The 12764-nt window shown below is 40.0% G+C and overlaps 1 protein-coding gene across 3 annotated transcripts; it reads right to left on the reverse strand.

Moving 5' to 3' along the window:
- Window positions 1–748: 748 nt before the first annotated feature.
- Window positions 749–10185, reverse strand: rab6a (RAB6A, member RAS oncogene family). Of its 3 annotated transcripts, none has more exons than XM_085469887.1 (8): window positions 9817–10183; window positions 7453–7511; window positions 7284–7337; window positions 6610–6715; window positions 6266–6377; window positions 5948–6041; window positions 3572–3638; window positions 749–2189 (listed from the first exon to the last, which is right to left on the reverse strand). In XM_085469887.1, the coding sequence occupies exons 1-8, from the start codon at window positions 9884–9886 to the stop codon at window positions 2125–2127; spliced, it is 627 nt and encodes a 208-aa protein (XP_085326013.1). In that variant the 5' UTR covers window positions 9887–10183; the 3' UTR covers window positions 749–2124. The 3 variants fall into 3 exon arrangements, with proteins under 3 accessions (XP_085326013.1, XP_085326012.1, XP_085326014.1); XM_085469886.1 differs by lacking the exon at window positions 5948–6041 and adding an exon at window positions 4331–4424 and having other exon boundaries at window positions 9817–10182; XM_085469888.1 differs by lacking the exon at window positions 749–2189 and adding an exon at window positions 4331–4424 and having other exon boundaries at window positions 3575–3638; window positions 9817–10185.
- Between the last annotated feature and the right edge of the window lie 2579 nt (window positions 10186–12764).

Consider the following 12764-nt stretch of genomic DNA (forward strand, 5'->3'; position numbering starts at 1 on the left):
TGACGGGAGTTGCTACTTCGCAGTGAAGTAATTATTACTGACCTCTTTCGAAAGCTTTTATAGTGTGTCATTATTTAATGTCTCCGCGTAGTAGTTATTGTCTGCTTTGTAATATAGCCTAGAATCATATGCAGATGACCACGATATTAATGAATAGCTGTGCAACAATCTGATAATCACTCAATGCTAGATCCCAACTAGGTCAGGTAGATAGGGTCACTTGACATTTTGCATAGCGGATTGCTGGCATGTGTATACTCATTGTTTGTTAAATAAAGTTTAAAAAAAAAAGAAAAAAGATTGCTGGCATGTCTCGTGTTTGGGGGCCACCACTGCATTATTTCTTCTGTGGACTTGCAGAACAAACAGTAGGTAATGAGTCAGGCCAGTTACTGTAGCTTCAGCATACCGTGATCTTGTCTATTTGTAAATTTTTGAAGCACCTTGGTTATTTTGTACCTCGACAGTCATTTTGAGATTTTATGTAAATTAACTGTAATATTATTGGACATCAAACCTGTATGTATAAAATCAAAAAGTTAAATGTGATTTGAACACTGAATGTCTCTGACTATAATCACTTTTTCAGTACACAGCTAAACATCTACATTTCTGTAACTTTCATTATCTTGTAGTAATTGCTGTCAGAAATTATACAGAAACAGATCCAACATCTCAGCACTTAAAAAATAAAAATATTGAACTGATTTATCCAAAACACATGTCAGAAACACAGATCAATACCAGCAGCGTTGACAAGTTTACTTTTATTCTTTCATTTGAATCCATTCCAGAAACGTTAAGGACTACAACGCTATACAAACCGAACTCTCGCCTGTAGTTTTACACAAAAATTGCACAATATTTTCAGTATGATCAAAGTGCCACTTCGAGGCAGCACGTGAAACAGCAGTTGCTCGCTGCTGAGTGTCAAAGGTGGTCCAGTTTGGATGCATATTTTATTAGCGACTCATACCCAAAGTGAAGATATTAACAGCCATACAAAAGAAACAGGAATCTGATAGAAATAAATATTACAAGTCATTGTGGATTAAATACATATGTAGAATCATCACTAACAAGAAATCAATGCCAAAAAATAAAAACAAGGAAGTGTTGATAAAACGGCATACCAAACCTAATTAGATAAATCCAGAGCCAAGGAAGCCCTCTACAATTCAACTCCAAAAGGCATATATCTCCACATCTAATGTCTATTGTCGGATTTATGAGAAAATCTACAAACACTATCTAAGAAAGTTTTAGTCTATGTCAGCTAGTCTTTAGGGAAAAAAATCTATCCAAATAAAAAGTAATAGAAAATGGAAGCCAAGGTAAAAATAATCCATCTCAATAGACGTGTGGGCAGAGGAGGAAGGACGGTAATGTGTTTGATGCAGTCATGTTATGCATTTGTGCTGGTTTCCATGGTGTGTAGGTGTGAGACTGCGTGACTGTGCAGGTCGTGTTGGGAGAACTGTAACCCAAGTTTAAAATAAGCTCCTAGCTCACACTTCATGGGTGTGTAGTACACATGTCTACACCCAGCACTCCAAATAATGATTTACTTTGAAACAATCCTACAACCTTTTCCTCATTTTATCCCAAAATGTTAAAAACAAAATAGTTTGAAGAAAACACCTAAATTAACTTCGGCCAATCAAATACAAAAGCGCTTATTGTGTTAACTGAAAAATGCACACAACACATTCACATTGTGCTTATTAAGCTTAAAGCAATATTTACTTATTTTTTCTTTTTTTAAGGATTCTCACTCTTAGACAAATACATTGATTTGATGACTTTGACACACATCGTCTTTCAGTTTGGTTCAAAATCATCTTTGCCCACAAACTATTCTCATCTTTCTTGTACTACCATCTCTGCTGAAATGACAGAAGGCTTAGTTCAAGCATAAATATGCAATGTTTCAATGCATGTGTGTTACAGTGCAAATATTCAATTTAAGTACAACTGAAGTGACTTTCAGAGCAGCCCGATGGGCTACCAGACTTCCATGATGGCGAGGATAACGGATGTAGTGTTCTCTTTCAGGCTGGGGGACAGTGGAGGGTGTAGTGAAGGATATGGGCGCAGAAAAACTGAATGTATTAGATAGAAACATTAGCAGGAACAGCCTCCTTCACTGGTAGGTTGCTCTGGTGGTTTCTCCAGCTTAATGTCAATCACTGAAAGGTTTAGGAGTTAAGAAACAACATTGAAAAGGAACTCTGAAATGCATTGGCATTGATTAAACAAATAAATAAATTAATAGCTCTAGATTTCTGCTCAAGGAAAGACAGTCACACTTTTTTGGCACAATGGTCCAAAATGTCCCATTGGTGTTCAATTAGCCTGAGATGACCGTGATTGTAAATGCCAGAACGTTTTACATTATTTTCATGATCATTAAAGTAGTCAGTGACCACATGTGCTGTACAGGTAGAGGCCATTTTCACACTACAGCAGTGGTATTGCCCAATTCACATGTATTGGTTTATGACACATTCACAATAAATTACAAAGGGACTCTCCTATAATGGAGCACTTGTTGATGGTGGGAAGGAAGAAATAGCTTAACAGAAAGAGATCTCTGGCAAAACCAGGCACCAAAAGGGTTGAGGTTTTTAAGTTTTAAAATAAAGTTCTTAGTTTCAAAAATGAACTTGTTAATTTTTAAAGACCCTCCCCCAACTAAATATTTTTCTATTTGCTGAGTCATTAAGCAAGACAATTTAAAACTAATACTGTTAACATATACTGCATTCTCTCTCTGCATGAGACAGAATGCAAAGCTGGTCTTCCACCAGAAAAGCTTCTAGTTGTTGGGCTGCTGGGGAGTTAAGAGTGCTATCCACCCACTGTACTGTGTATATGGCGTGCCAAAGTTGGAAAGTCTTTCAGCTCTACATGAACTTCTGTGGGTGTTAGCTGAAGTTTTTACCTTTTAATGGCAGGAATAAATTATCATCGTTCAGATATTTTACAAGATCAGATGCTTCAACTCAATGTGACGACTCATACTGGTCTCCATTTAACTGAGGTCAGTATTTCACCACTTATTGCTAGACAGAATATTAAAGTAATCTTAAATATTCTTATGGACACATGATGGCTTATGCTATAGTTACATGGCAAACTTATCAAAGCTGAAGTCAGTAAAAATCATAACAACATCTTTATAACTCAGTCTGAGTTCAGACTTAGGCACGTTTCTAGGAGCATGACTGACTAATGTGAATTCACTGTCTGCTCTGATCTGTATCAGGACAAACTTCAAAACCTTTCAAGTCTGTTTCATACCCTCCAAAAATAGACCATCAGTGCAGAGTGTCTTTGATATTATACTCATTAAAACAGGCATCCAGCTGAATCTCAATAGGTGTCCTCACTGGTAAAACAAATCTAGAACGACATGTGGGTTAAGCAACAATAGTGAGATGTCACAATTCTGCACTTGATTCTCCCTGTGGCCGTGCTTATCCATATGACAGACATAAGAGGGCAAAGAGACCTCTGACTCTGCTCTGTCATGTCAGATGCAGACACTGACATGTACACAAAAGGATACTGTCCTCTCTACTCTTGTCCTGTGTGGTGTCCATGCCAGGGAGGGCAGCTGCCACACGACGGAAAAGCTAGAGGGAAAGAGAACCACATGTATTCTTTCAGACAAGGAATATAGCGAGGGCATGATAAAAAATACAAAATGAAATTGGCACAGCATGTTGTGTATAATCCTAATATTAACTGATCAAGCATAAGGTCCACTTGAAACTCACACAGAGAAAGACACCCAAGAGAGATTTATCAAATTTGATCTCAGTTTAGCAGCTTGTGTCTCTGACACTGTAAACCAATTTCTGTGCTGCATCGGTGATTTGAAAAGAGGATGGAGCTGAGCTTTAGTGACATCTTCCATTGACAAAGCTTGGAGGATTTTAAGCGATGAATGGATCCATTCATAAAATTCAAGAGAAATGTATGATGATGCTCAGCATCCCCTGCCCCCACCAAAGAGCGTCGTGGAAGCAGACTTATGACATGCAGAGTTCACAGCAGCAGTAACACTATTGCTGTGGTGATCAGTGCTGTGCAGGTTGTTGATTTGCAAACTCTGGTCCCCATCTCTAAGACTTTGTGATAAAAGGTTGGCCAATACAAATCATTACAGGGGGGAGAGAGCTTGAAAAACAACCAGTTCTCTTCACTAGTGACCAGTGGAAACTGATGTTTAAAGCACACCTTTTGCACACATGCGTGTGAAATAGAAGCCAATCAGAAGAGAGGACTATGAGAACACATACACATGTAGGTGCACACGCTCTACCTGTTTGACATTGTAGCCTGTCTTTGCACTTGTTTCAATAAACAGAACATTCATCTCTTTCGCTCTCTGTTCTCCCTCCTCTGTGGTTATCTGTCTGTGATGAGCCACCGCGAACAACACACAAACACCCACCAGGACACGCACATACCCCCACAAACATCAACACAGAGACAGGGGAAAAGAAACACAGACACTGTGATTATGTTGAAGAGCATTAACAAGCCGTGCCCTTCCTGCTGCGGCTGCCACCACTGCCCAGCACCAAAGGTTTCCCAGTAAACTTCCTGGAAAAACAGGAAGAGAAGTGAAACTTCCAACATCTCAACCATAAATGTTATATTTTCTGTGTTTGACTGAAAAAAAACAGGGTTTTGGAGATCCAAGGCATTGCTAGGCCAAGACGAGTAAAAAGTTTGTAAATAAGCTTTTAGAGGAGCTTGCAGGTAACAGGGAAAAGCCATACACGAGACTGACACCCACACACTCTCATCACCTTTAGCAAGAAAGTGATGAATACTTGTTTTATTTAAAGAAATACGCACAAACAAGAGCAATTTAGACTAAGAAGCCCTTTTCAGACATGCACTCAATTCTGTTAATTAGATGGCATCTAAACGCAGAGGTTACAAACGCACATCACTTCTCCACCTTTGAGTTGCTCAGCTCACTAAAAGACATGATTGTTGTGGATAATCCCCTAAACTATAATAATGTGAGGGGAGGAAAAAATAAAGTTTTGGCATGAGACATCAGCTTTCAGCTTTTGTCCATAGTCTCACTGCCAGAAATACTGCAGAAGCCACAAAGCCACTCCTTTGATACATATGTTAAACAGGCTTTTTTATTCCACACGGGACAAAGTCCAGCATCTACACTGGTCCATAAAAATCACAACCTACAGTGTAGATTTAGTGGTTCACTTAGTGGTCACTTATAAGCTTGGGGCAACCGTGGCTCAGGGGGTTGGGAAGCTAATCTGTAACCAGACGGTCGCCTGTTCGATCCCCTGCTCTCTGTCCTGGTCGTTGCGTCCTTGGGCAAGGCACTTTACCCTACCGCCTACTGGTGTTGGCCAGAGGGGCCGATGGCACGACATGGCAGCCTCACTTCTGTCAGTCTGCCCCAGGACAGCTGTGGCTACAACTGTAGCTTGCCTCCACCAGTGTGTGAATGTGAGAGTGAATGAATAGTGTGCCTAGAAAAAGCGCTATATAAATGCAATCCATTATAATTATTATAAAATTGACCTAAGTGTTTATGGTTGCAATTGCATATATACAGAATGTGGCGTAATAACCCCCCAGAATAATTTGGGACACTATATCCTACTTACTATAGTGTGAAATTTGGCGCATAGCACACAATAAAATCATGATTACTGTAGCTTGTTCTGTCAGAGTGGGGATGTTTGAAAGAAGCGTTGATGAGTATTAATGTAAAAGAAAAGCTCCATGTCCAAATACCAGATCAAAAATTTTATGCAATCCATGTCTGAAAAGGGGCAACTTCAGGAACCTAGCCTGACTTTTATTTTCAGTGGGAGACCTTTGGAGGTGAAACTCAGGAGGCAGCATCTACAGCAGGGCGTCAGAGCACGGCTCACACACACACTCTTACCTGCTTTACGTTGTAGCCCGCTTTCGCACTAGTCTCAATAAACATTACATTTAGTTCTTTGGCTTTCCGCTCACCCTCTTCAATAGATACTTGCCTGTGGTAGATAAAACGGTTAAAAGACTCACAGCAAGAGACAATACAAATTCAAAAAAAGGCTTAAAAACAAACAAAAAAAACCCCAAAACAGGACACTTTCAGGTATAATGCATGAAAGAAAAAAAATCAGTGAGGCCACCAGTAACAATCAATAACTTCACTTCTATGCTCTTCATGGAGTGCCTACTTTAACAAAGGCAGAAGGAGGGAAACACAGATTACCTTTTATCTGCAAGGTCTGTCTTGTTTCCCACCAACATAATGATGACGTCACTTCCTCTTTCTGTTCTCACGTCATCAATCCATTTTGTGGTTTGCTGGAAAGAGTTGACATCTGGAAGACAGATGGAGATAAAAGGCCTCAGGTGAGAAAACACAGTGGTTAGTGACAGCAAGGCAATAAGCAAAGAGAGTTACAAGCTGAAAAATGTGCAACTTTTTTTTTTAAATTAAAAAGAAAAATATGCTTCGGTCATACTAGTGTATTTAAATGGAATCAATGCATTCCTCAGCATCAACGATGTGAATAACCTAGGGCACTCCCAGTGGACAGGTGAGCCACATACTTGTAATGTCGTAAACTACGACTGCAGCTGCAGAGTCTCTGATGTAACTTGGGATGAGGCTACGAAATCGCTCTTGCCCCGCTGTGTCCCACAGCTGCAACCTAATCTGTGGGGCAGGAAGGGAACGGGGATGGAAAAAAAAAAAAAAAAAAAAAACAAGAAAAAAAAAAAAAAAAGAACAAGATGAAAATGAAACAAGAAAAACAAATGGGGTAAGTTTATGGGACAAAAAAAATTAATAAAAGGAAATAAAGTTGGACTAATGGGAAAAGATAAAAAGAGAGAAAGGTGAGCACGTAGTTCATGCAGGCAGTGAATAAGCACCAGAGAGAGCTAGCTTCCTGGGCCTTTGGGAGGGAAGAAAGAAGTAATCACCCTTCACTTGTCATCAGCCCTCCTCACTGGATCAAGTAAGGTGTTTAATTTCAAAACGGTGATGAGAAAGTAGATGAAAGGGTAGGAAGGAGAGGAAGAAAACTCGTGTTGAGGGAGGTATGAACAGAGAAAAGAAGGATTGTCCAGGGGGATACAACACTCCTGATCACAGTAGCAACGTACAAATGCTGTCTCTGTGTGTGTTAGAAAGAGCTTAATTCAGTGGCTAAAGAAAAGCAACTGGACAAGAAGAAGAAGAACAAAAACGGAGGTACTGGTTGTGCCAAAAATAAACTTACTGTTCTGTCTTCAAGATACATAGTTTTCGACAGGAAATCAATTCCTATTGTGGCCTGAAAAAAAAAAAGAATCAACCAAATATTCACAGTCATTTCCAATGAGTATTGCTGTTGATATTAGGCATCATCAATGATTATTAAAGTTAAAAGTGGAGGTGTTAAGTCTCACTTGGTAGGTGTTGTCGAAGCTGTCGTACATGAACCTGGTGATCAATGAAGTCTTTCCCACTGCACAAACACAAACAAGAAACTCTTAAAGAGTGCAATGACCACACGATCACTTTGATTTTGGAGAAGAATTAGGTACACCTTTTCCCCCGGAAAAAAGAACTGCATTTATAACTGAATCTATTCTACATTTTCCCCCAATTAGAACAAAATTTAAAAACTGAAAATGCTTTTTACACTTTCTGAGCACCCAGAGTCTTCAAACAGATTATTTTATCTGAACAACTGTCTAAAACCTAAACACATCTAATTTACAATAACATAAAGCTAGCCAGCCGCTTTTAACTGGTTCACTAATAATTTCAGCTGTAATCAAAATAATTATTTCGGGGCTAAATAAAAGCTACGCAGATCTCTGAAAGCTTGCAGAAATGAAATGTGTTTAAAGTTATTCAACCCAAAGCAGCTGCTGTGGCCCTTTTCCACAGATGATGACCACTAATAACAGAGTAAACCAAGCAGCTTCATGTCACACAACTCCCACTGCCCTCTTGTCCACTAAGCGTGTAGTGCACAGCTGTTCAAAGTCATTCAGGAGTCAGAGGGTTGAGCAAGGCACAGAGAGAAAAAGGGCTGTAAGCAAAGTTTGCCATTTATGTCTGAACTCCCCCCACCCGTGTATCCAGGGTGCTGATTTGATCCACAATGGAGGGTTTGTGTCCATATGTAATATAAAACTCTGTAATGTTGTTTAACACACAAAACTACGCTTTACAAACTTTGCAGCTGTAAAATGCTTCAATTTTTTTCTAATCTCATAGAAAAACCATTTATGAACACCTTTAACACATCAGGGACAGTCACACAGTAGCTCTGAGTACTCGCACAGTGCTGCCAGTTCTCAGACTGTTTTTGCTGAGCTCGAGTTACATTATCAGTTACAATGTCCATCAAGGGATGGTGACAGGGCTACAGACAACACTGCTGTTTACAAGGCTTAAAGGAGCCACAGCTTATCACACACTGTCCGATAAACGCAGTGTGTCTGTCCCATCTTGGTGGGACTTACAGGTCATATTACAGCAAAAACATTTATTACAGTTTTGTCAATAATGTCATCAAGTTTTGGCTTCCTTAATTCTTTCCTAGTTTCATTTATTACAGCAGCTTCTGAACTCACATCTTTTCCAAAGAGATCTGTATTATTTTATATGCAGTCTATGGCACATTGCGACTGAAAGACAAGTTTTATATTTTGGGAAAAAGGTGTGCAGGGCCTCTTTCTACATTTGCATTTTTTAGTGTTCTTGGGTATTTTTTATAATAAATATTTGTCCAATGTAATGGTTCTGACATTTCTTGTAAGTAATTTCGTCAGTTTAGATGTTTATTATGCATTTAGCTTCCTTTTTTTATGAGTGATTGGGTTTGCTATTCTTCTCACATCACAGCAGGAGAAGCCATGACTTCTTTGTTTCTTTCTTGCTGGAAAAGAATGAATAAATAGTGCAAAATCTCATCTTGACAATAGCCCCTTTTTTTGTCTTCCCTATTGTCCTTTGGTGGCTATCTGAGTTCACGTTTGATCCAAGTTTCTCTTTACCGAGAATTCCAACTTCATACTGTTTTAATAAAGCAACATGAAACAGCTAGTTCAAATATGTTGCAAGTAGATTCCAAAGAAAGAGACAACGCTGGACCAATAACCCAAATTCTACTTTAAACCCTAAAATCTGTGGACACCGCGGACGACACAACGAACAGCCACACAGCTTTACCTAAGACATGAAAAACAGCCAACACGAACCCTCTGTGTGGACACTGAAGGAGTGTAAATTAGTAGGGAGATCGCAGGAATGTTGCATGGCAAGATCGGCCAATTTGGAAGTTGCTCCAGGGTCGAAATTATGAATTTATGATCACTCTAGTATTATGAACATCTTCTAAACACAGCAGGGTATGCCTGAAGTTCACCTATCCTTCAATAACGAAGAGATACCAAAAAATAATGCTGGTGCTTCATAATTTAACATCCTGTTAAATGACACTTGGTAATTTCCGATGCCTCCGTTAATGATGTGTTATCACAGCCCGTCACACAACTGAAGTAAGAGTCCATTTTTACAGACATGATTCATTTTGAAGGAAATGAATCACCTTTTTAGTCGGGCCAAGGCGAAGAAACTGTTCGTAACAAGTTACTGTGTCGTAATACCATCACTGCCAAGTGTTAACGATACGTGGCTAACGTTAGCTAGCTGGTTGACGTTAATCACCCACCAAACTCTGGTGTTAGCTAAATGTCCAACAGAGCAAAAATGTAAATCCTACATCCCACAACACTGAAAATTACCAACAGACTTACCGCTCTGTTCACCAAGAAAGACCAGTTTAAATTTTCTTAAAGGGTTTCCGAAGTCTCCGGCCGAAGACATGACTGAATCAAACCTTGACGTTACTTTTCGGGAGCTTCCTAGCTAGTTAGCTAATGCTAACTAACCAGTTGTTGTCAGTTATCAAATATCCAGAGGCAGCGAAAATGAACAGCCCTACTCGTGGCTGACTTGAGCAAATTTTGTGCTCAAAGCGTATTCCTTCAAAGTCCAAGTCAATATTAAGCACCTCACTAACTACTGCGGCCAAGTTAGCGTTACTCTTCTACTCTGTCAATTACACCCAACCCAACGAGCCACCTCGGGCCGCTCTTCTTCAGAGACAACTTTATGGATAGATGTGTCTTCTTGGCATGTTCATGTGCTGCCCTCTGCTGGTGGAGCAAAAAAAAAAACCACAATGAAAAACCAGACTGCTCCTTTGGCAGAGCAACGCACTAACACATTTGATTCAGTAGATTTTATTTTTATTTTATTTCACAAAGTTGGAAGCATTATGAGAGGAAAAAAACTACCGTGCTAAGGACAGAGAAGAACAGAAGGAAAAGGCACGGTGTGTTTTTTAAAGCCCACTAGAGGGGGCACTTTCATCACAGGTAAGATTTCACTACTAAGCAACTTTAATGGGAATCCCAGTAATGTTTAAAGAATTAGACGGTGACTTTTACCGATGGTTAAATTAAATGGAAAGATTTTTTTAACATCCATCCATCCATTCATTCGCTTATCCTGTTCAGGGTTGCGGGGGTGGGAGGTGGGAGTGGGGGCTATCCCAGCTGTCTCAGGGCAAGAGGCCGGGTACACCCTGGACAGGTCGCCAGTCTGTCGCAACCTATCCCCACTAACTGCATGTCTTTGAACTGTGGGAGGGGTCGCACTCATGATGAAATCCCTCAGAAGCAGAAGATTAAGAAAGAAAACAGGCACTAATACATGAATATTTCTATTAAAAACAGTCCCCAGTAGTGAGTAAAATTTCTTTCTTTGTTACTCAGAGTTTTTAGGTAAACTTTATTTCATTTTTTTTCCAATGTAGAATAAACGTTGTTTAAAGAAACGGTGTAACACTCCTATATAGCATTCGACAGTGTTAATCAGTCCTGTTGGTGCTGAAAGAATAGCATTCTTTTTGTTCAGCCTATTTTTAAACCTCACTGCAATGTGCACATGTTCAGCCTTATATTCGCTCTATTAATGCCAGGTTTTGCTGGCAACCATGTAGCATCAAGCCAACTGGCATTATGAGTCCTTGTGAAGGAAATTAAATCACAGTTGAGGGTAGCAGTTTGTAGCTGTGAAAGTGGATGTCTGACTTGTTAGTTCTATTATGTCAGACACTTTTTAAAAATTGGTATCAGGCTGTGATGTTTACAGGACCCTGTGTAGCTTTTATTGGATTAATCATGACCTTCAGCTCATCAGACAGCTGCTGTCCTGAAGGATGAAGCCCAGAGGCAACATACAAGGTGGTTTACTTACTCCACCCAAGGACAGAAAAGATAAGATAAGATAAGATAAGATAAGATAAGATAAGATAAGATAAGATAAGACTTTATTGATCCCACGGCAGGGAAATTTGTGCGTTACCTCAGCTCAGGCACAGATAGCAGAAGAAAAATCAAAATAAAATACAAACAAATACAAAATAAGTAAAATAATACACTATACACAACGGTAGCATACACAGCATGTGATTATGGATAGAGGGGTGTATGAATGACTGCCTGTCTACCTGTTTAATTCTGTTAGTGTTTTAATAAATTCTATAAATGATCCACTCTCACATACAGCATGTATGAACAGTACACCTCTGCTTTTTTACCTGCAGTCATTTAAATACCAAATCAAGATACTTATAATCTCCCACTGACTGATAACCACTTTTGGTCTCAATATTTTGTCATTCCAGCATCCTTGTTGTTAGGGTAATTTAATTCTTACATAATTCCTATTAAAGATACATGTGCTGTGTAAGGGCATGTATTATTTGTGTGGACATATCCATCCTGATGAGATCAAAGATGAGCTCAAACAGAAAATAAATTAAAATGTCAGAACCCTACAGATGCAAGTGTTTTCTTCAACTATTAATTAACCAGAGGAAACTGACTTCACCCTACTGTTCACTAGCCTGGATTACATTTACATTTTAGGGGTTTTAAGTATAAAAGGCAATGCATTATTAGTGTATGGGTACAGTATGTGAGTTCATGCCTGCTTGAGCCAGCTGTTCTAAGTCACTGAAGAGAAGACACACCTGTGCCCCGCTCTCATTCATGTGCCATGCAGCTCTGAAGTCTCTTTGCAGAGCAGCTGACGGGCTGATGCCAGCCCTTCAGCTGCTCTGGTTGCGACCCACGCCTCATTAAACTTGAGCCATCAACTTGAGCCGGCTGCCTCTCCCCTCCCTCTTTTCTCTCCCCTTAACAGCACTCCTACGCCACATGTCCTTGGTCAGGGAAAGACCCCAAATCTCCCGCCCCTCCCACTGAAGATGCTGAATTAACAAATTCTCCATTGCTCCCGGTCTCCCTCACTCAGTCATTCTCCGTCTCTCACGCATAAGCATACAGAGGGATGCGGCACGTGTGTTTCCACGCGCACAGCAAGACGGATTGCGCTGTAGACCTCTGTAGAGGTTGTGCATTTTGAATGTGCTCACGTCACTGCCTTTTGCTCATTTTTGAAAGATCCATCAGCACCCTGAATTTGAGGAGGTGCTATCAAATTTCCCCCGAAGCTCCTAAAAGTCACCCACCTTATTCTGCAAGAAATGAGCTGTCAGCTTGAAAAGCGTGTAATCCAAAATCAAAGGAGCATGACTAAAAGGAAGCATGGTGCAAAAGAATCGAAGCTGTCACCTCAAGCCATGACTTCATCCTGGTGCGCTGGTCTCATGTCAGGCCACCGCATCATTTAC

This window comes from Copadichromis virginalis, linkage group LG10 (assembly GCF_057382275.1).
Source record: "Copadichromis virginalis isolate Kocher_CV1m ecotype Utaka linkage group LG10, C_Virginalis_male_GT1.1, whole genome shotgun sequence".
Lineage (NCBI taxonomy): Eukaryota > Metazoa > Chordata > Actinopteri > Cichliformes > Cichlidae > Copadichromis > Copadichromis virginalis.

Bases quoted from the DNA above. Each gene is read 5' to 3' on its own strand.
- rab6a (XM_085469887.1), bottom strand. From the start codon at position 9,886: ATGTCTTCGGCCGGAGACTTCGGAAACCCTTTAAGAAAATTTAAACTG. The intron at 7,338-7,452 runs GTGAGACTTAAC...TTTTTTTTTCAG, and splicing joins GCTTCGACAACACCTACCAA to GCCACAATAGGAATTGATTT. The intron at 3,639-5,947 runs GTAAGAGTGTGT...CTTTCCCTCTAG, and splicing joins CGGGCTACAACGTAAAGCAG to CTTTTCCGTCGTGTGGCAGC.